At 34.6% G+C, this 23,037-nt stretch overlaps 2 protein-coding genes across 2 annotated transcripts; one reads left to right on the top strand and one right to left on the bottom strand.

The window, feature by feature from the left end:
* Nucleotides 1–425: 425 nt before the first annotated feature.
* LOC144437878 (dolichyl-diphosphooligosaccharide--protein glycosyltransferase subunit DAD1-like) lies at nucleotides 426–2,954 on the top strand. The gene is made up of 3 exons (XM_078126911.1): nucleotides 426–684; nucleotides 1,531–1,678; nucleotides 2,784–2,954. Exons 1-2 carry the CDS (start codon nucleotides 474–476, stop codon nucleotides 1,659–1,661), a joined length of 342 nt encoding a protein of 113 aa, XP_077983037.1. The 5' UTR covers nucleotides 426–473; the 3' UTR covers nucleotides 1,662–1,678; nucleotides 2,784–2,954.
* LOC144437877 (uncharacterized) lies at nucleotides 2,146–22,891 on the bottom strand. Its single transcript, XM_078126910.1, has 14 exons — nucleotides 21,909–22,891; nucleotides 20,481–20,573; nucleotides 17,148–17,312; nucleotides 16,257–16,409; nucleotides 15,278–15,318; nucleotides 14,642–14,774; nucleotides 13,845–13,978; nucleotides 11,473–11,583; nucleotides 10,794–11,014; nucleotides 10,128–10,237; nucleotides 9,370–9,495; nucleotides 8,756–9,168; nucleotides 8,014–8,157; nucleotides 2,146–7,355 (listed from the first exon to the last, which is right to left on the bottom strand). The coding sequence occupies exons 1-14, from the start codon at nucleotides 22,530–22,532 to the stop codon at nucleotides 7,133–7,135; spliced, it is 2,691 nt and encodes an 896-aa protein (XP_077983036.1). The 5' UTR covers nucleotides 22,533–22,891; the 3' UTR covers nucleotides 2,146–7,132.
* Between the last annotated feature and the right edge of the window lie 146 nt (nucleotides 22,892–23,037).

Raw genomic sequence — 23,037 nt, 5'->3', positions numbered from 1 at the left:
GGGATCAGGAGATAGGAGAGGTTGAACGGAATATACTGTGTTAGTGCCGGCTACTCAGTTCGTCTTTACTCTTTTATGATCAGTGCGATCTCAGATAGATCCTTCACGTGTATGGATTCACTGGTCAGTGGTGTGAAAAGTGTTGTAAAAGTTTACTTTGTAAAGTTTGTTGTTACTCTGTCATATTGAGGTCACTTTTACCTTGTTTCCGTATTTATGTTTGGTATTTGTATTTTGGGGAATAAATTACACTGTAGTTCAATTAAAGTAATTTTAATACACTAGAACTGAATTTATTAAAAAATAATACAAGTAATTGCTTGAAATTAATATCGAGCTTCCATATTTCCTACTTTGTTATTTTTTCTTTTGGAACGAGGACGCGTGTTACCCACTATGCATTTCTTCTTCCTTTTTGGTCAGCCATCTTCGCCACATCATCTGCTGGAGTTGAGACCTTCGAAAATAACACGATGTCTGCAAACATTTTGACAGTTCTTGCGAAGTTCTATGATGAGTATCAGAAGAACACACCACAGAGGTTGAAATTAATTGATGCATACCTTGGTTACATCATGTTTACGGGAATAATGCAGTTTGTTTACTGCACACTCGTTGGTACATTTCCGTTCAACTCCTTTTTGTCAGGGTTCATTTCATGTGTAGGATCATTCGTATTGGCAGGTAGGTTATGTATAAAACGTCGCATTATGTTGTAGCACTTTTACTGTTTTTGAGATATTCAAGATGTTCTATATTATGTGTGTGTTAACATATGATTCCATACAGTCTGGTTAATCATGTGGGGGCGCTGTTCGTAAAATGCGGAAGTTGGTGACAATACATCATTACATACATGTGGAGATTTTCAGGCATAAAATGTCGATGACGAAGGAGCTAAGCATTTACTACTCCTGTCTGGACAGAACCAAATACATGAATATTGTTTCCAAGAAATGCACAAGTTCTGCTCAATATAAAGAAAAACGTGGGAAGAAATAAAGCCAGAACATTTGTCATTTAATTTTTAAATAAAGAGTATACATTACATGGCATACGGTCAACATTGTAGTAAACTGTGTGTCAATATTGTTGCAGCTGGCATTATTGATTATAGATTTTGCTTTGAAGTTTAATTTTTTATAAAAATTGAGTGGCAAGTTTTCAAATAAACTTTGTGCCCTAATACCTATTACCCTAATGTAGTAGTGTGTGTAGCAGTTTTTTACAAGAACACTGCTGTATAGTCTGCAGGATTCATTACACACGATCAGCTACAACTCCTAGAAGCCTGATAGGGTAGAACAACATGGTATATCTTTAATAGTGTAGATACTGTGGTAGTAGGTAAATACCACGTTGAGCTCAATGGAACTAGCACGTTTAACACATATGGTGTATATTGACTCGTCAATGTGAAATTATGGTCTAAATTCAATACCTTTTTGTTGTAGTTTGAAGTTTACTTTTCAACTCCCATTTTTTTGGTCTCATTTCCTTGAAACCTGTCTACTTTTGTTCAAATTTCAGTCTGTTTAAGAGTGCAAGTTAACCCATCAAACAAGTCACAGTTTTATAACCTGTCGCCAGAACGTGCCTTTTCTGATTTCATCTTTGCAAGTATTATACTTCACTTAGTGGTGATGAACTTTATTGGTTAAATGGAAAGTAAAAGAAGGTAAGCATGGCCTGACCATCAGTATTTAGCCAAGATGGTTGCCATCATAGGATTATTAAGTTATTTACTTCGTTTGCAAAAAAAAAGTTGCTTGATTTATCAATGTTTATAGCTTACAGTGCTTCCAATCAAAGTATGAACAACAAACTACTGCATCATATTGATAGATTACCAAAATAGGTTTTCGTACAGAATTTAGTAGCGTCAGATCAAAGATGCACCACAATTGTACACGTCATTATTAGTAACTTGAGTCATAACAAATTTCAATTTGGCACCACTTACAGTTACTGAGGTTTGTTGTCTAATACATCACTCTGTACATCTAGTCATGATGATATCTACCAATAGACAGGGTTTATTTGCAAAAGTGAATATTGCACACCTGTTTGGCGGCTTTATTAAAGTAAACTGTTATTCAACTTTGTCACTGAGTAGGCAATGTTGTGACTACTATAGCTAAATCTACATCAATGCATCAGGAAAAGTTCAGTATAATGTATCAATATGTTACAGTATGTCATTGTTCATACTTCAATTGGAGCAATGTAAGGGGGATGGGATACATTTTGGGATATATTGATACAGACTCAGGGGTTGTACTTGTTGATTCAGAGTGCACGGAGAAACTTTATTTGAAAAGTTGGTTCAGTCCAACTACAGTTGAAGGTGTACTGTCTTGTTCAAATTGAGAAGTTGAGAGTGATGAGTTTGAAAGATGGTTGCATCTCTGGTCCCATCCCTGTGTAGAGCAAAACAGCAAACTATAAGAGTGTAATGGACTTCCCCAGTCTTTAATAATCATCTTTCAACAGTCAGTCACAGTCCAAAATTTGTATGTATCTGATTGTATTTGAATAGTGTATTGCTCATACATCTGTAAGATGTCACTGCCATGTTGTTGTGGGTTTTTAGAAGAGTAACTGCAGACAATGTACAGTCATCGGAGTTTCATAACACGGATTGAGATTGTGTCCAACATACACAGTCACTGTTGTCATCTGTGAGACAAATGGTGACTGGAATGTCAAGAATTAGTTAGGGATGGCAGTTACAGCATAAGAGTGTGAACATTAATTTTTGATGACATTCTATCTTTATACAGGTATTTGCAGGCACGGTGTGATATACTAGTGTTCTGGACCAAGAGCTCTTGAAGATGAAATATGGAATAATGAATGACGGCACAAAGACTTTTACGCAATTATGATCTATAAAATATGTCATTGGAATTTTATATTACAAAAGACACATGCTATTAAAAAATTAAAAAGTCCAATAACTTTGTTAGATTTGTTATTTTGACTTGTCATGTTTACAAGAATGAGGTATGTGCAACATACTTTTAAAGCAAGTGTGGCAGTATACATGATGAATGTTTGGAAAAATCAAAAGGCAATAACATCTTTGAGTCATGCCAGGTGTGCATATATCTAAGCTGTAAAATATAGTCACGGGTGGTACTCTGAGGGTCTAGCTGTTTTACAAATATCAAATCACTTTTATTGCTCATAAGAAATCGTGTACAGTACCAAGAACAACACATTCCCTTATGTAATGGCACAGTGTTTTTGATGGGGGCTGGGGAAATGTAAAACTGGCATAGTTTACAAGACATTATACCATACATTTGGTGGGAAACTTTGGTAGATTTTACCTACTTAGCATTTATCACCCTTAACAAAAACACTGTGCCATTAATGATGGTTGTACAAATGGCTGATGATTCATGCTGAAATCAATTTAAATACATGTATATACATTCAAATATCTACATGGAAAGTCAAAAGTATATATCCCACTTATTAAACTGGAGGAGTGCAATTGTCGTCAGGCATATAGCAGAACATTTACCCAAAAGCTACTTGACTTTCACTGTTACAGTTCCCTGGAGAGAGCAAGAGCTACTGTACTTTCACATGTAACAAACAGGAAATGTATTCATATTTTTTATTACCCGTTTTGAGGAAATGTGCCAGTTTAATTCGAGTATGTGAACATGACAAAACTGTGTTTCACATTTCAAGTGTTGGAATATACTGTAAACCTACATATTTTCACTACTACAAAATTTTGCAATTTTACAGTCTTCACAAATTCTCAAAAACTAATTTTCTCTAATTGCCAGACTGGTACATTGTCTTCATGTACAAGAAGGCATTTTAGTCACTACTTGTTTTTTGCGTTTTTGTTTTCCCGCGAAATTAGTGAAAATAACCCTTTAGTGTCAGGTTTACAGTATCCATATCTTGTCAGTTTTTGCATGCATTGGACTGAATTACTTTTGCTGGTGGTACTCTTTAATTTATACACTACTCTACATCGTAGTGGAAACTGGCACATTATAAATTCACTGACTGATTGATTGATTGACCGATTGTCTCTTATCTACACATGAACATTATACATTTAAAGGGAGGTTATTTAAAGTGCTACTCAGAATGTTGAGTGATAGTAATGCAGAAAATTAACTACAAAAAACAAAAATATAATTTGAAATCAAATGTATAATTGATGTACATCTCTAAGTCTTGAGCTATGAGAGTTCTGTTGAAACCATACTATGCCTGAAAACAATTGCACTTCTTTTGAAGGTTTAAATGTAACATTACATACTGGAAGCAGCATTGAAGGCAATAGGCACAAACCTATTTTATGAAGGCGTTAATTATGAACAAAATTTGTGATTTACATGTAAAACATCTTTACTTAAAGTAACTCAGATTCACCTGTAAACTTGGAGATATTCAGAATAATGTGTGCATGTGATGTTAATGAAAACAATTATTACAATAGTACATATGATTTGAAATCAAATGCAATCTGAAGTTGAAGGCATGCAGTACCAAATACTGTTTTTTTGGGGGGGCTGTTGTATCTTGTCTACATTGGCAATTGCTTCCACAAAATTAAATGTATACTTCCAAAAATTGGTTGGAATAACAGCATCCTACGATGGAAATCTATAATACATTATTTACTGGAACACAATTATTTGACTGTTTTGACCCTTCCAATACATGGACACTGGCAAATATAGCTTTCGTACCATTTAGCCAACAAATTTAAAAAAAGATCATTTAAAGGGGAATGCCACTCCTGGAAATGGATACACTCTGGGTTCTGGAGAGTCATTTTATGATTTTACATTACCTACAATTACTTGCTATTTCAGAAAAACATCAAGTTGATCTTGTGCCTTTATAGGGTATCTTTGCAGTGGGACATTGCATTATGGGAGTCAGCAGAAATGATATTACAGTATTCATGGTGGTTGAACAATGAATATTCATGAGAGATGTTTACACTGAATGAAATAGGCAGTCAGGGGAGATTTGGATGTTGCATGCCAGTATTATACCTACAATTTGTTTGCAAGATGGCTCTAAGACCGTCACACTTGTCTACTTGACAGTCAGTTAGAGATTTAAGAGAGTCTTGAGTCCAGCAGCTGATGTGATACTGTTAACATAATAACAATGAGCTGGTTTGGACAATGATTTTCATATATAAAGAAGACCTCAGAAATTACCAGAAGGCTTGACAACCTTATTACTTTGTTTGGGGAGAACACTGCATGCAATACCTTTTGAGCAGGAAGTTTAGTTCTATGTCCTGCATAAGTCATTCCCTTGTTTTGTACTCCATGTCAGAAACACAATGCATATATCAACATCCCAAATACAGTATATACTTACTAGTGTGAGCATACTTGAAATGTCATTCAATATTTACATGTTATACGACAATATCTATTGGAAATTAGCCAGACTTGAAAACTTGCCATAAATTCTATTCTACTGGAAGATAACGAATTATTCACATAATTATACATGCATTTATAAACAAGAAATTTACAACTGTCAAAATTTATAACCGATATGTTATCATGATAAACAATGTTTGAGTAAAAATAATTTTTTGAAAACTCTCTGTGGTTACAGTAAAAATAAGATACCAAAGTTTACTTTTCAGTGATCCTCAACTTTTACGATGAGAAAATTCTGGGACATAGAAATGACAATGACTGATATTTTTATTGTGAAAGAATGGAGAATTGGTGAATGAATGGCATACTATCATGTTACTTTCAGATTTGGATGGTTGATTGCCAGTGTATACAGGTTTCATAACTTCATATTTCATAATAGGGTTATTTTGTTTTTGCTGATAGTGTCATGATCAACTACTTTCATTTCCTAGAATTCTGTATTTAAATCTTCAACAGACTGACATTTTTTTTTTTAAGCACTACTTACTTATTTAGATTTGTTAACAATTTTGGGTTGATGTCATTTTAAATCACTTTCTGGAGTGCTTTCCAGTGATTCCTAGGGAGTTAGACTCAAATTGTTGTCGTTGTGACGGCTCCTTATCACTTGCTAAGACACTAAGCACATCAAAATGAATGTACACATTAACAAATCGTTATGTATCACTAGAAGTCTGTGAATACTGCCTCTTGATAACTCCAGTATGTCATACAAAAGTGAGAAGATGAGAATAAAGGCAACCAAACCACCCTACTGTTGAAAGGTATATTTCCAAAACCACACATCATTATAGTTGGCCGTGGCATGATTTTCTCCAAAAAAGACTAAACGTTACTTTCATAAACAATCAGGTAATTCAAAACTGTTCAAGTGTTACTTAAAATACACCAAACAGAATGTTTAATTAAGTTCACATTAAAAGAGTGGAGCTACAGTATAATCTAGACTGTAACATACGTCGTGTAGCTTCGCCCTCATCGTACGATCGTGTGAGGGCGCCCCATCACAGCATATCTTACAGACTACAGTATAAGCTGAAATACTGTATATGGCTTTATAACACGTTATCAGTGATTTCAAAATCTTTCTGTCCAGTATTTACACATCATCAAAATCCTTATGAAGTACATGTCTTGTGTGGAATACTTTATTTTCACAATTTTGTCATTTAAAACAAAATATGCATCTGATACAAAATCAATAAAACTAAACCAAATTTTACTTTTTATTTTTTTTTTGGAAAACTAGACAATCCCTTTGTTTTATGATTATACCTCAGTGATTAACAAAAAAAATAACATGATTTAGGATTTACAAGGCTTGCTAATTCACTTTATATATAAACCAATAAATTGTCAATCTTGCCAATTCCAGTCCATAATTCAAATTCTAATTTTCAAGAACACTTTTCTGTCAGGAAATAAAAGCTGATAGCACATCATTGGCAGTAATGTTAACAAAAGTAGAATTTCAGATACAAATATACAATATTTTAATCTGTCATGAAGATACAGCGAAAGTAAACACTTATTTTTTTGTCAAGAAGAGGAAGATGATTATTAAAACAGCTCTGTTACTTATAATAAGCATTTTCGTATCTTTGGCAATTATCAGACTTTTTCATGAAAACTTTTGCATGTTATTTACAAATTAAGAAAAAATTATACAAAGGCACTTTTTCTCAATCACTGTGTGAATGGGAGCCATTATTTTGTTGTTGAAGGCGTCTTTCAGCAGCCTCTAGTGCTAAGGCACGTCTTCTTACCCGGTCTTCTGGACTATGATTACTGTCTTCAGATATTTCTCCTTCTTTTGTGAAATGTCGAATACTGGCAAGACTTTCTTCTTCAATTTCTTCTTCTTCAGTTGCTCTTTGTTCTTCTTTTTGTCTAGCTATGTACCTCCTTTTAAAACAAAAGATCATGGGATTATTACATATTACCTATGAGTTCCACTAAATTACAGTTTTTGCAGCAGTTCTTTTTTTGACGAAATCTTATCTGCAAAGTTCAATTTTTCATTAAGTATTACTGGTCTTACTGGTCAGGGGTGAGTTTGTTTTAATTGATCAACTAAATAAGGTTTCTGTGACAGTCAAAGTATAAACACCACATGAGCCCCAGATTCCATAACTCCCTTTACTAATAGAATGCTACACATAAAAATGACTTGAGTCTGTTACTTTTACATTATAACTTCCACAGATATAAACAAACTGGTAAAAGCATTATGTGAATCTACATGAGAGGCATCAGCTGTTGTTCTTGCATCAGCTGTATTGTTGCTTTTGCCTAGTTTTGTTTTTGTGTGAAGTCTTTCCTTGGCTAACTTCATTCAAGTTAACACATTTCTGTTTTTTCGCAGGTTGTATCACCCATACTAGAACATGCAGAACACATACAAAATCCCTAAAGTCTAGCTTGCTGTAGAAGAACATACAGAACACATACAAAATCCCTTACAGTCTAGCTTGCTGTAGAAGAACACACACAACACATACAAAATCCCTTACCGTCGAGCTTGCTGTAGAAGAACGTACAGAACACATACAAAATCCCTTACCGTCTAGCTTGCTGTAGAAGAGTTCTTTTCCTTTCTTCTAAAATACTTTCCCTCTCAGAAGGTGATTTACTGAATCTACTGCTATATACTTCAATACCACCAATACTAGTCCTAGCACTTTCTGTGCTACCATCATTTCCATTGCTACAAAACAACAAATGGAATAAAGATAATCAAATACAAACTATACATTCAATTTCTTCTTTTGCATTTAACATTTCATGTCGATTGTTATGATAAAAGTTATCAACTAATACCTGGGTCTAAATCACAAGTTACTACCATTAGGTTAAATCTCAAGAACATTACAATAACAAATTTTAAAGACCTGTATTTTCTTATACAAGGTCACAATTGGTTGTCATTACAAAATGTTGTTCACTCAAACGACAAAATTCTTACATTGTGTATGTATCAGAAGTGTCTGACAAAATATTGACAAGTGACTTGACTCTGACATTTTAAGGTCAAGATTGAAGTCCACAAGTACATGCATTCCTGCAAACTTAGTATATTTGTAGTTGACAATCAGACCTCACTTCTATCCTGATTATGTAACACAATTTACTATCTAATGATAACACTGTATAGAAAGAAGTTAATGCTCTTTTGGTATGTTGAGGGCTAGCACTTCATCTAGGTCTTGGTATAGAAGCGTGGTGGCAGTATGACACAGTAAAGTAAAGTACTTGTCAGTGATTTATGTTTGCATGTGAAGCCCAAGTGTGTAAGCAGAACTGACCTTGTTTCAGTGTTATCAGTATTGTATGTGGTATCAGCAATCTGTGAATCACTAGATGTACTTGGTTGAGGTTCAGGATTTAAGATATTACTGGGTAAATTATCAAATGGTGACTGCATATCTGTAGGTGGAGTTGGTGGACTCCCTGGCTGGAAAACATCACCTTCTGGGGGTGGGTTTAAAGGTTGGAATAGCCCAGCTGGTGGTGGGTTTGCAGCTTGGAATAGCCCTGTCTGTGGTGGGTTTGCAGCTTGGAATAGCCCTGTCGGTGGTGGGTTTAGAGGTTGAAATAGTCCAGCAGGTGGTGGTTGGTTTGGAGGCTGAAACAGACCAGCTGCTGCTGGTGGTGGTGGGTTTGGTGGTTGGAAACCAGCAGCTCCTTCTGGTTGGTTTCCAGGCTCAAACACATCAGCCTATAATATAGAATTTTTCACAATATACTTTCTTTAATGCTGTTTTTTCCAACTCTATTTTTTGTTTACAGACAAATATCCCCTGCTAGAAAGAGCATGTATATCACTCTACCAATCCTTCAAATTTAAATTCATTTTGAGCAGAAAAATGAACAAATGAAATCAAAATCTGACCCATATTTGCATATTTCGGATACTTACCAGTGGTATTTCTATTCTTCCTTCAAGTATATTATCAACAGTCAATTCAACTGAACGTGTTATTCTCAGATCAGCTTGAATGGTATTTACTGGAACATGTGGAAACATCACATGCACCTGATGGGCCTAGAGAAGCAAAATTATAAATATCAAGTTACCAATAACACTTGAGTGACCGTCCCTGATCTTATTCAAAGGACTACCCAAGCAAAAACACGAAAGCATTATAAAATTTAACTTTGGTGGCTGCAAAATGTCCAAGCTTATGAAATGTACATGATTTGTTAATGTGTATGTCACTTCAATTTGGTTCATTTATTTTCTTTCTGGTGATTCTATTCTGTGACATTAAGATTACCTTGAAACTACACCACTTTCTTTTTTACACTTATCTGTCTGTTTCCTCAGATAAATGTAACTGAAATCATGCAAAACACAACTCCAACTTTTATTTCAGCAAAAATCTTTTGCATAATAAAACATTTGAAGAACTGAATTGTACTTTCAGTTGACCTGTACTGATCCATACAGCTGCTACTTGTCATCTTTCTCATAAAATGATGTACACAAGTCATGATGATGAAGACAATATTATATATTGTGACACATTTATGTTTATGATGAATTGTTGAGTGCCTGATGATCATCTTGCTCTGTTTTCTAACTGAGAGTTAACAGCAGCAAGTCCACCTTACACCTTTGTTGTGTGATGTGTTGATTTGTGATTGAGTTATCAAGTTACTGATATTCTAACTTACCATGTTTTCTAACTGAGAGTTGACAGCAGCAAGGCCAGGACCTCCTAACACTTGTGTTGTGTGTGTTACTTCAACTGAAAAACTTGGCATCCAACTGGCAATTCTAGATCCTGGTAATGATAAACAAAGAAATATAGTGATGTTAAAGATAACTAAAACATAAGATGTGGAGAAATAGCACAATAATTGCAACCAGAGAATTCAGATTGTGTATCTTTCAAGCTGTTTTTATGATAAATCAAATATTCTTTAAATCATGCAATTTTATTGTAAAAAGCTACTGAAAATATGTCAGCAGCTGTGGTTGAAGAGTTCTTCCATTTTTCATTATCCAAGAAAGAACCCATTTTTCATTATCCAAGAATGACAATTTTGCATCCCCTAAAATCAAAGTATATTGTTGATTTCTTGACCTGCTGTATATCAATGATGAACAATGTGAAAGTTTTTTTTTCTGTACAAAAAAATAAATTCAACTTAATCCTTTACAAAATCATTCATCATTGTTCAACAGTATAGTGTATGAAACTAATCACAGGGTCAGTTACATAAAAAATATTTCATTTTATCATTTGAATAGTGTATTGAACTGCCATAGAATACACAAACCAAATACATGTAATTGAGATATTTGAGAAGCTAGGCATGATGCTGTCAGATACTCACCATCGAAATGAAAGAAGTGGTTTCGTCTATTAATTCGTCTACCAGGTGGTTCTCTCTGAGCTCTGAAACGAAGCCCAACACGTGCTGCCTGTGGTGGTGGTTGTGGTGGTCTTTCCACTTCGTCCTCAGAATCAGGTGGGCTACCACCAGGTGCAACGTTTAGAGATTTACGACAAGTAGGACAGGATGTATCATGTTCTAACCAAGACCTGAGACATGAGCTGTAAAAAGACAAGGAAAAGAGAAAGGGGAGGAAACTGTACATTAGTATACAAATATCAAAAGCAAAAAGTTCAGTAAACTCTCTCTAAGGTGAGCCTTCATAATACTTTTGCTTCAAGATCATTCTATTATCCTTTATTTTAAAGTTAGCAACAATATATAATGTTAGTCATATTTAGTGCTTTCTGCATGCATACGAACAGTTTCTGGCTTTATTCCAGGCTTGGGTGTATGTGTGTGTGTGTGTGTGTGTGTGTGTGTGTGTGTGTGTGTGTGTGTGTGTGTGTGAGTGTGAGTGTATGTGTGTGTGTGTGTGTGTGTGTGTGTGTGTGCGTGCGTGTGCATGCGTGTGTGTGTGAGTGTGCATGTATGTGTGCACGCATGGATGCAAAGCCCATTGTAATAGTTCCATGGGGGGTATGGGGTGGGGGGTGGGGGTGTTCAAGTATATACTTACTTGTGAAAGTAGTGGCCACATGGCAGCTTTCTAGCTGTCATCATTCTATCCCAGCATATGGCACAGTCATCATCATTAGCTTCCAATTCTTCTGCTGTAGCAGGAGCAAACCTACATCAAATATAAACATAAGAGTATTAACACCCCAGTCTGTGTGATTCATTTCAGTTTTAACAATTCTAAGGTGAAAAAAATAAAAATAAATGTATGTTTCCGACAACATGGCCTAAGAGGGTAGGTAGGTCTGGATTTGATTTGATTTTATCTTTTGAAATGTTTTTATTTTTGAAAAATATTGCTTTGACCCAAACCAAACAAAATGTTGGTCAGAATATCCCTTCTGTGATAGTTTGACGAAATATGTACAGGCATCGCTGGGGAAAGAAAACAAACAGGCATGAAGGTCAAGAAGTCAAAGAATTTCTAATATCTTTTTGTTTTAAATGTTTAAAAAAATGTTTAGGGTTGGTGGCATAAACTAGGGGAGGTTGGGTTATTGGAAACACACATTTTTTTTCAATTTTGCCTGAAGTCTTACTATTACAATGCACAATTTGTAAGTTTCAATAGTGATAATATGTTATTAATTAAGAATCAATCAATCAATCTATCAATCAATCAAATTTCTAGAGCACCGATCTCCAGAGCAATGTTCTGTTGAGTAGCATTACATGATGAGCTAGCCTTGCTTTAGTCTGTAAGGTATGCAGTGACGGGTGCCCTTAAATATCAGAGCAGGCTGGTATGGGCAGAGTGACATGATGTATCTTCCAGTCTACACTTTGATATGTATTTCATATACCACTGAATGCAGTAGCATTTCCACAAAATCATCAAGCTCACTTTGCTGTTCTTCAATGTTTTAAATCTGCCTAAAAGCTTTTGCTGTGTTTTCCATTACATGTGTAATACACAGGCACTATAAATAAATCAGTCTGTATTCCAACTTATCTATACTATAGTTAGGTTCTAAATTCAAATGTTAAAAGTCATGGAAAGAATTTCATTTATGTCACCTACAGAACTGTACTTTTATCGAAACTCACAAATAGAATCAGCATTGTTGGCATTCTTATGTTATCATCAACACAACATTGATACAGAAGTGTTGTATTTTTTTCACTATTTTATTGTAAAATAAATCTAAACTCACATACTACTTTCTCATTAAAAAAATAAACCATTTTTGTGGTTAGATAATAAGTCACTGATATCAACTCAATACTCAAGGCATAACAGCCTTTTATCATTAAATGTCCACATGGGAGTTATTTCTTAGCAAAGTAATGATCTGGCATATAGATGCATAACATGTATACTTGTGGGAAATCAGAGTACAAAGTAAACTTCAGTTTCAATTTGATCACATCTCTGACAGGTATCCTAACACATTAGTATTCAAACTGTTAACACTGAAATCTGTGATACAATATCCGCTGGAACTTCTCAAATGTATAAAGCATGACATGTAATTAAGCTTGATTAATTTGAATTTGTGTGTTTTGTATTTGGTGAACTGAAGTAAAGTAGAATGTTACTTTACGTCTACTGGCTTTCCCCAGGTGACAAGGTACAGTTCAACACGTCTAAATTAATCACATTGAAACGGTATCATGGGAATTACCAAGTCCAAGGTAATTGACAGGGTATCATGGGAATTACCAAGTCCAAGGTAACCTGTTATACCCTCTAATACATATTACAGTTTACATGACTATGGAAGTGAATTGTTGCTGTTCTTCACTCTTTATAAACATTTCTAGGACTTTAGTACATTCATATGGCCATCTCAAAAAAATTTTTGTCAATGCTTTATAATGACCATATCATATGTGGTATTCAATTAATCACAAAAAAATCACTAGTAACAGAGTTGACGTCACTTATTGCATAGGCATTCAAATGGATTTCATTGCGATCTGTACTCGGTAGCACTGTGAGATTCAGGAGATAACTTCCAAACTCTCTCAAACAAAACAAATGCTGGTGCAAATGCATGGCTATTTCTATTTCTACAACATTCATTAGATATCAATTAGAAATCAAAAGTATTATTTCATTGACCCTAAATGTGGCTTTTACAAGGATTTTTTCCTTTATCACAATGTTCAAGTATTGATGCCTCGACACTAAACCTGATTTGTGAGGGATACAACAGTCTGAAGTTCAATCACACACACACACACAACATGCACACATACACAGATACATACACACGCACAGACTGATACAGACATACACACGCACACACGCACGCACGCACGCACGCACGCACACACACACACACACACACACACACACACACACACACACACACACACACACACACTCATACAAACCTGACATGAACAACTACATTTGAGTATTCTTACCTGGCTTCCATGTTACTGACAACCCGTCTATAATTCCTATGTCTCTTTATCCTACGTTGTATTTCATTATACAGGAACCGCAACTGCATACAGATCACCAAACTAGCCATACTCAGGAAAATGTTAGCCCATAGCTGTATTACAGAATGAATGCAATGAGGAAAATTTGAATCCGATGGAAATACTCAGTATGTGCAAAGTAAGGTAGTTTGTAAGGTATGATGCTGTGACAGCGCCCTCACACTTCGGTCAAGCGGTGCAACACGACTTATTTTGTCTAAAAGTTAAGTTAATTGGCAATACTCTGGGAATATCAATATTCAATATCTGGTTGTCAGTTTAGATACTGGTTTCTTAAAATTTAGTTTTTCAAATTGTTGATATCTTGATTCTTTGTCTTTATGACATCAGAGGTAATATGTCATATTAACCAAATTATTGAATTCAAATCAAAAGCCTGCTGAAGTGAGATGTGACATTAGTTGAAGATGAAAGTGGCCACATCAACGTTACTATGGCAACATACGTTACTATATTTGTCAACTTATAAAAAACTATGTCACATGTGAAACAACATATATCAAGCTTTTATTTGTACCTCAATAATTCGCAAAAAAATTAGAAAGTGTGTAAAATGTTTGTTATTGTATATATATACAATAGCACAGCATTTTACACATTTCTTAGCATTTTACAATTTATTGAATCACAAACATACACTTTGTCAATGCTGATTCACATTTTTTTCTTTAAGTATAAGCCAATCGTCTGAGTCAACAATGTGAATCAAAACTTACCAACATATGCAAATGGTGGCAGAAATCAACAGACAGGGCTGATAACTCCATGGTGAGTTCAGTGTAGTAAATATAAGCACTACGATTCTCCCATAGACCATCGCGATTCAAGTCAGATAGATGAATGGCATACCTATATATCAATATGAATAGTATTACTGGGTCATCCAAAATATTTAACTTTATACAAATCATATCAACTTTGTACTTTTTAGAACTTTTTGAACAAAAATTTGTATTACATTTGTATAACTTCTTTTCAAATATTATTCCTTATGTATGGACAGAGTTTGACTGAAAGATCAGCTGTTGTTGTTGTTGTTGTTGTTGTTGTTGTTGTTGTCATGTCATCCCATTCCCCAAACCTGATAAGGACACACCAATGACCTACTTGACAGTCTAAGAGTTGATAAATTGAATTCCATGGTTAAGACAGCTCAAACCTCCAATGAACATATCTAACCCCAAGTCATCCCTTAGAAAGTCTGTTCAATCATACCTAGTATTAAAAACTACAGGGTTAATAGAATCCTCTCAAATACTGTATACAAGCTAACATCCACATCACAAGGTTAGTTTCCTTCCCGAGGATTATATAAAATTGAGAGAGATTTAAAATAACAATGTCTTTGTTACCTTATAACAACGTACAGTGTTCTGATTGTCAGCAACACACACTGTAGACAAAGAACAACAATATGGTTACTATGGCAATCTGACAATGGTATTGATTATCAGACAGATTATTACAGATGTGAGCAGACCTTTATAATAATTTTAATGTATTAATTTATTCAAAATGGTGCATGGACAAGCCCTAACCTACGCTTTGTCTAATCAAATTCTAAATTCTTACTATGCCCTAGCCTCCTTGAATTGTAGATTGTTTTCAGGTCCACTTTGTGTAAAACAATACCAATTTTTTCATACACTGTTTAGGACATGTGTTAATGCCATAACATTTTTTACCTAATACAAAATGTATGTGGAGAAATACATGTAAGTACAGCTATGAACACTACTGATGTCTGTGCTTAGCTTCAAGATATACAAGGGTAAATAAAAGGTTAAAGATCTCCTAGTGTCAAAGGTCAGGAAGTCTGGTATAGTACCAGGTAACTTGAGTAGGAAATATGACTGATTGATGATAAACATTACACATAGAATGCCCACAGCCTGAACCTCAATCACATTTGTCTCTTGTCTGTATATCATAGGAACTATCTATTTATGAAGAGTTCCGAACTTTCCTACATGTATTTATATCATTTGAAAATCTAGGAATTACAGAGGGTTTTTCAAGTCATCTTCCTTGAGTTTTATTTTTATGATCATCTGAAGTCATTTTCCATAAATGGATTGTTGTAAATGACATTTATACTATAATGAAGAGTTAAATTGTCGTGGCAATCAGAGATCTCAACACTACTTTATAATTATATAGGTGTAAGTCATATTTTCAGAGAACGTTTTATTCCAAGAAATGACTATTATATGAAAACTGCTTGCAAAACATTTCATTTCATGCATAAAGGCAATAAAGGCACACAAATAACCAAACATGGACTTACCTCGGCAGCCATAAAGATAAACTGATAACCAAGCACGGACTTACCTCGGCAGCCATAAAGGCAAACAAATGAAGTCCAAGATGTACTCCTACAAAGATACTGAGTGCAAGGAGACTACCACACATAGCAAGGATAATCAGTAGTAAAGCTAATACTTTGATATGTGTCCACTTTGGAGTTGTAGGTGAAAACGACAACTGGAACAAAACAATGATAACATTTTAGTCCTGTGGGGTTAGTCTGTACTTATTGAACATTATTTATTTTGTCAGCTGTCAAAAACACTTCATTATTGAATACACTTCAAAAGAACATCACATTGCAAGAATTGACATCAACTTGCAAGTTATTTTGATATTGGAATGACAATACAAGTCTTCTTTTTTATGTAAAGATATTTTTTCAAAAAGCCATTTTCAATGTTTTCCCCAGTTAGTAGTCAAGGGAGTTGTGTCAGACAACAGCACTCAGATGTTATCGACCTAAAATGTGGTCACTACAGCAAACTGAGAGAATGATACGACAGGTGCACAGATTACTCTAACCAATTAGACAAGAGGGTAAATTAGTCTTAGTACCCTCTCATCTGATTTTTATTTCAGGTTATGAGAATTTAGAACTTACAAATTATCACACTACCACAGTCTTCTATAATCGATTACTATGATTCAATTTATCTAAACTATCATGTATGTTTAGTGACATGTGTTGGAAAGTAAACATACAAAAAACTATAATTTATGTTTAGATAGTGACATGTGTTTGTCAACTAAATATAGGAAAATCTAGCATGTATGTCTAGTGAGGAAAACAATTATATATTTCCATATAGATGAAATCTGTGTCTGGTCATCTTTAAATCATGTGTAAATGTTAACTGATATTTCTCTTATATTGACATGTGTAAATGTAGAAATTCACTGATATTTCCTTACGTATTCAAACCTGTCTTTGCACATCTGAGCCAGCAGGTGTAGAAATCCAAGAATTGAGAACCACGTTGACCACAGGACAACTTCATGCATATTTTGAACATTCATGACGCCAAACACAAAGATAAACTTGTGGAATAAGAAGTTCCAAAACTTGTCCTTCAGGTGCTAGAAATAGGAGAAAATGTGTACAATAATATATTGGTATTCATAATTGTGAAGTTCTGTTAAAACGAAATTTTTTACTCGATTTTTTCCCCCTATTTCTTAAAATCTTAATTTCTTCTAGATGCCTAGTAGGTACAAGTTTCAATATAGCCTATGTTACTATGTACCATGTTCCAGTGACCTTTCCTTACAAATCAGGGCAAAGGAAGTAAATTTATGATAATACAATATAAAGACATACATCTCTTTACTCAAACTATCAGCAACCTTGGCAGGTGTCAGTAACCCCTCTGACAAAATGGCACAGTAGGGGTCACACAGGTCAGATATATGTATGTGCATATCATGGTTCATATTTTAACATAAATCACGCCACAGTTTTAGCCATAGCGACAAGTTGTATGTTCACTACGGGTGTTTTGGTGAGCTCACTCTTCACTACAATGGCTCTAACTATTAGATGGTTTCAGTAAAAACTCAGTGGAAAGGCTGATAGCTTTCATAAACATACTGCCATACATTCTGTAGCATAGTCATTGATGTAAGAGAATTACAATTCATACAATCTGTCGTGGCACTGATAAACTTTCAATCTAGGACTTCAAAAATAAAATGTTTACAACTCTCATTTGATGAACTTTATAGTACTCAAGTCATCACGTTTGACTTAAAGTTAAATTATCAGAATCTTTCAAAATTTTTTTATCAATTTTGTTCATTTCTGTCCAGAAACCCATGACTTTGTGTAACTGTTTGATAAAATTTCAGTGTGATTCTATGACAATTTTGTAATAATTTCAAAATAAATCTATTGCAGAATTTGATTTGTAAATCCCCTAGCCACTCTGGATCAAATATACTCAAGATAGTGTAATTTCATACACATCGGAAAAGACACACAGCTTGGCTATAACACAATGCATGTTGGCACTAAATTTACAAACAACATCACTATATTTCTAAATTGCATATCTATTCAATAAGCCAATATGGACTATGGCCATTATCATATCATTGGTATTAGTTACAGCAAATGTTTACTTTATGTCTGTGAGTCATGCCCTATTTTGATTTGACAATATCATCATGTAGTGTATAGCACATTCTATGAGATGATGATCACAGCTTGATTTATTTTGCTTCAAAATGAAACAACAGCATTCAACATTTCCACTTACACGTAACTGTCCCTTGGTTGAACTCTGAATAATAAATTATTAGATTGGTGTCTACTAAAGTGCTATATCTCACTACTTAGAGACATGTTATGCTTGCAGAATGCCTAATTATTGCATTAGTATGTGCATATGTATATATGTATATTTAGATTAGACTGCAAGCAAGGTCTTCTTTCACAATGCTTTCCACTCTGTAACCTTGTGTAATATCATTTACAAAACAGTTGACAATACTGTTATTCATGCCAAACTGAATACTTGGCATATTTTTACATATACCTTATCATTATTTTGACTTAAAGTTTGTTAAATATGAAGATTGGTATATTTTTATTACCCACAATGGGCCACATTACATGTACATTCATGCCTGTTTTGACATGTTTCGGATTTGAAACACTCCCACTCAATGAATTGTTTGTATAATTACAACTTTCACTTTCAATACCACACAAAATAGAAATATTTACCATTTCATTAAAACTATTGGACTACATACATTGATAAAAGGGTAAATATTTGTCCAACTACTAACTTCTCCTGGATAATATTTCATGTTTTCTTTATAACATCATAACTGCACAAAGTATTAAACACATGATGTAATAGGTACTTGATACTGAGTTACACAAGTTACTATTAATAATCTGATATGCCAACATATAATAGTATACTATGACAGAACCCCAAGTGTGGCATACTTGGGGTATTTGCATGAATGCCTGCAGTGTTCTCTACACCCATACTTTCACGAGCATAGTGAAAGTGCAGCAGAAAACACTGCAAGCATGAGTGCAAATACTCTTGAGTACCCACACAGGAACTCATGTGGCATGGGGTTCTGTTATTATTACATATGTTTATCAAAAATGGCAAATTTCCATAAAAATCATACAGCATGATCACATGATTTTCTGTGTAGTGAATTATATCCTGATTTGCATATCACTTGCATGCAGGTATGCAATAATGTTTTTGGTACTGCACTGCAGTGAAAAAACCACTATTGTGTGCGAGAACCAGTGCAAGTAATCTCTGGTACCTAGACTGACAGTGATACCTAGTATGTAGATTGTACATGTACACGTAAATGTAGATATTGATACCCATATCATATGTATTTATAACTATAATCCATTGTAGTTATGACTCATATTACATAAAAAAAAGAACATGTTTTTTTTTTAAAATAACAATCTATCCTGTGTTTCCAAGCTACAAAGAAATTGTTAGTCTGTAAGATACAGCATTCATGCCACACTATCTACCACTCACTCACTCTGGTTTAGAAGCCTGATAGGACTGAACAGCAACACAACATATCTTACTGTACAGTCTAAGAAATTGTATAACAAAACAAATTAGAGTTATTTTTACATGTAATGTTGTAAAGAAATGCTATCTTAAAACCCAATATCTAGGAAAACTCATCCATCATATCATTGTGATTTCATGGGTCAATGAAACAGGAATTTTAACCATGTCTGAATAAAGACTGTAGCTTCTCATTATTTCTTAATGACACAACCATGGTGCTATTACTTTCAACAAGCTTAGGGCATATGATGCACAAACTTTTATTTGTGTGGTAGGTAGTTTCTGGCAGAATGTGTGAAAACAAATTTTCTCTCCCTGCCACCTCCATCCCCAACTAATTCTTGGATATGGGGTAAAATAGATGCTGGTTCTATAGTGCTTGTCCTTGTCAAGTATTCTACCTGAACAAGGTTAACCAAATACACTGTATATGTAATGTTTGAACATTATCCACTGAGACAATCATATGGAAATTAAATTTCAAACCACTTCACGTTTATTAATGTTAACATGATAGCAAAAAGTCATGTGAAACCAAGTACTATATAATTATTATACACACTTCTACGTCAAAAGCTTCCAGGCAAGACACTCCTTTCATAAAAGTGTGACTGTAGTTTCTTTTAGCCTTCTAGTGAACTATTTTTGGGGGGGAATGGATAATCCTTCTTACCTGTTGTTCACTGACTCTCAGTTGTCCAAATACAATAACCTGAATCAGTTTCCCTAGCAATATCAGTAGACAATATCCCATATTGATGATAGCCTGCAACAGGAGGAAAACAAAAAGTGTTATATTTTATTTTATTAGCATATTTAAGCAAGTTATATAGTATTAATTTTGTATAATAGACAGCTCTTAGTCAGTTCTTTCTTGAGATTTGCACGTGAAAATCTTAATTCTTTTTAGTGGTTTGCATGTAGAAATAGATTCCTACACTTGTAGAGGTTTGGATGGAAAAAACGGATTCCTATTAAGGTTTGCACGACCCTTATCATGCTTCAAAATATATCAATAATTATATGATGTCAAATTAGATACTGTGTTTTGTTTCTATTTCATGTTGTCATTTCAGTTTTGAAAATTTACAGAATTTTATTTTTGTGAAGTGAAAATTGTCATTGCTAATGATATGTACAAGTAAGCATCCACTAAAAAGTAGTAGTTGGAAATATCAAAAAAACATATATTTATATTTCTGCTACATACATGAATAACACATTATAAACATCATCAATGGTGAACACTAATTTCACTATTCATAATATTAGTTTCATTTTAGTCTTTTGTTAACAGATGTTAGTTGGAGCCATAGTTTGCTTTTGTGGCACTATTTTGGTGAAGGAAATCCAGAAAAAATGGGCAGGAACTTGAATAGATTATACTTAGTATTACCATACCAGCATGAATACTGAACGTAAAGTGATTTATTATAATGTTACAAAAAAAAATAATGAAAAACAAATAAGTCTATTAATTCCATTTATTACGTTGTCTGGCAAACAAATTCACTGAAAACTAAAGATAATTTTTAGAAAGTCCCAATATTGTCAGGATTGTGGCTTTGTTTATACCAAGTTTCTCAAAATCTACATGACAATATGCAATATGGCTGTATGTTTGCATATGTGATGAGCCACAACACTGAACAGTTGGACCTTGGATGACCCTGTAACTCAGCCTATGTATTTTAAATGAACTCATAACCCACTTACACAATTTCTACAAGGGCAATTGAATATCAACCAGACAATACAGACATAGATGTGAAAACAGCCATTCTCCATGTCTGTGCAGTCTGGTATACAATGAATAGTTTGGCACAGTACAGCTCAAATTGCAAGTCACAAAAATGAAACTGTTGTGTTGACACATTAATTGATATGGCTCTATTATTCATTCATCCTCATGCTTTGCTTCAGTGAGTTGAAATTGATGGCAAGCCCCTTAAGATTGTCAGAACATGATATTTAATTTTAATCTAGTGAAACCTTGAGACCTCACTTCTCATATCTAGTCATACAATGTCAATATTTGGGATTCCGTTAAATTAAAATCTTCAAAAAAAAGGAGGGGTGCCAGAAAGAACACATGACTTACCCAAACACATAGATGTTCTTGCATCATTACATCTACCATCTGGTCTAAATGACTCATTGGTTCCAATTCAATTGTCACTTCCATTTCTAAATCACTATCTTCAATTCCAGTATCTTTCTCTTCTAGGGTTGTAACACCGTCATCTCCATCTGTCTCATCTGGAACTTCATTCTCAACAACGTCTCCTACATCCTCCACTTCATCAGCATCGATCTCAATCCTTTCCTCATCTCCATCCTCCCCCGTAACTATAACAGTTTCCTCCCCTTCCGCATTTTCGTCCTCCACTGCAACTACATCAATTACATGGCTTCCAAATTCAACCTCCTCCTCACTGTCCCTCCCTCCACTTACATCATCAAATGTCCCCGTTTTGTTGATCACTATTAGTTTCGCGGTGTCCGGAAATATTATATGTGCAGCTGGCGATATTTCAACATCTGGTGGTACATCTCCTTGTCTTTGCGATTCTTTAGCTATGATGTTTTGCAAAGCCTCCGTTAGTCTGTTATCAAGAACGACTTGGTGGGCATACCACATCGAGACAGCAACCATCAACACACTGATCACCGTGTACGTCCTTAGACTTGGTAAGGGTAGACGGTCTAGAAAAAACACAGGCATTTTTCAAGAACTTCGGTCTGGTTCACACAAAATGAGAAGCATAAAAGTGACGATTTGGTGCTTCGCGTATGATTTCCAATGTTTTCCCAAGTAAACAGATAATATTGGTCCAAAATATGATAGTACACTTGCGTTACGTTTCCTGGTTATTTTATCCAAATAAATGTTTCGTCGATACTGCCAGAAACTCTTGCTTCACATTATGTAGAGTGACAGTCTACAAAACAATTACCCCGCCAAGCCCGTCGATTAAGCACGAAATCCCAAAAATACAGCATTCATCGATGGGTTGTTTGTGAAATGCTGCTAATGTTGGGCTGACGTGTTGATATTTGTGACTCGCACAGATATCACATAGGGTCAATCGTCCATATACGTATGTTCGTGACTTCAGCCGTATAACACCTCCATATCTGAATTCTAGACTATATAGTACCTCACTTATTCCGGGTGTTATGATTATATTTTCATAATATCTGGTTTATCAAACACTAAACGGTATTAG

The sequence above is a fragment of the Glandiceps talaboti genome, chromosome 7, assembly GCF_964340395.1.
Source record: "Glandiceps talaboti chromosome 7, keGlaTala1.1, whole genome shotgun sequence".
Lineage (NCBI taxonomy): Eukaryota > Metazoa > Hemichordata > Enteropneusta > Spengelidae > Glandiceps > Glandiceps talaboti.
The sequence above is the reverse complement of the archived record's forward strand: the minus strand, read 5'-3'. Positions and strand labels throughout refer to the sequence as shown.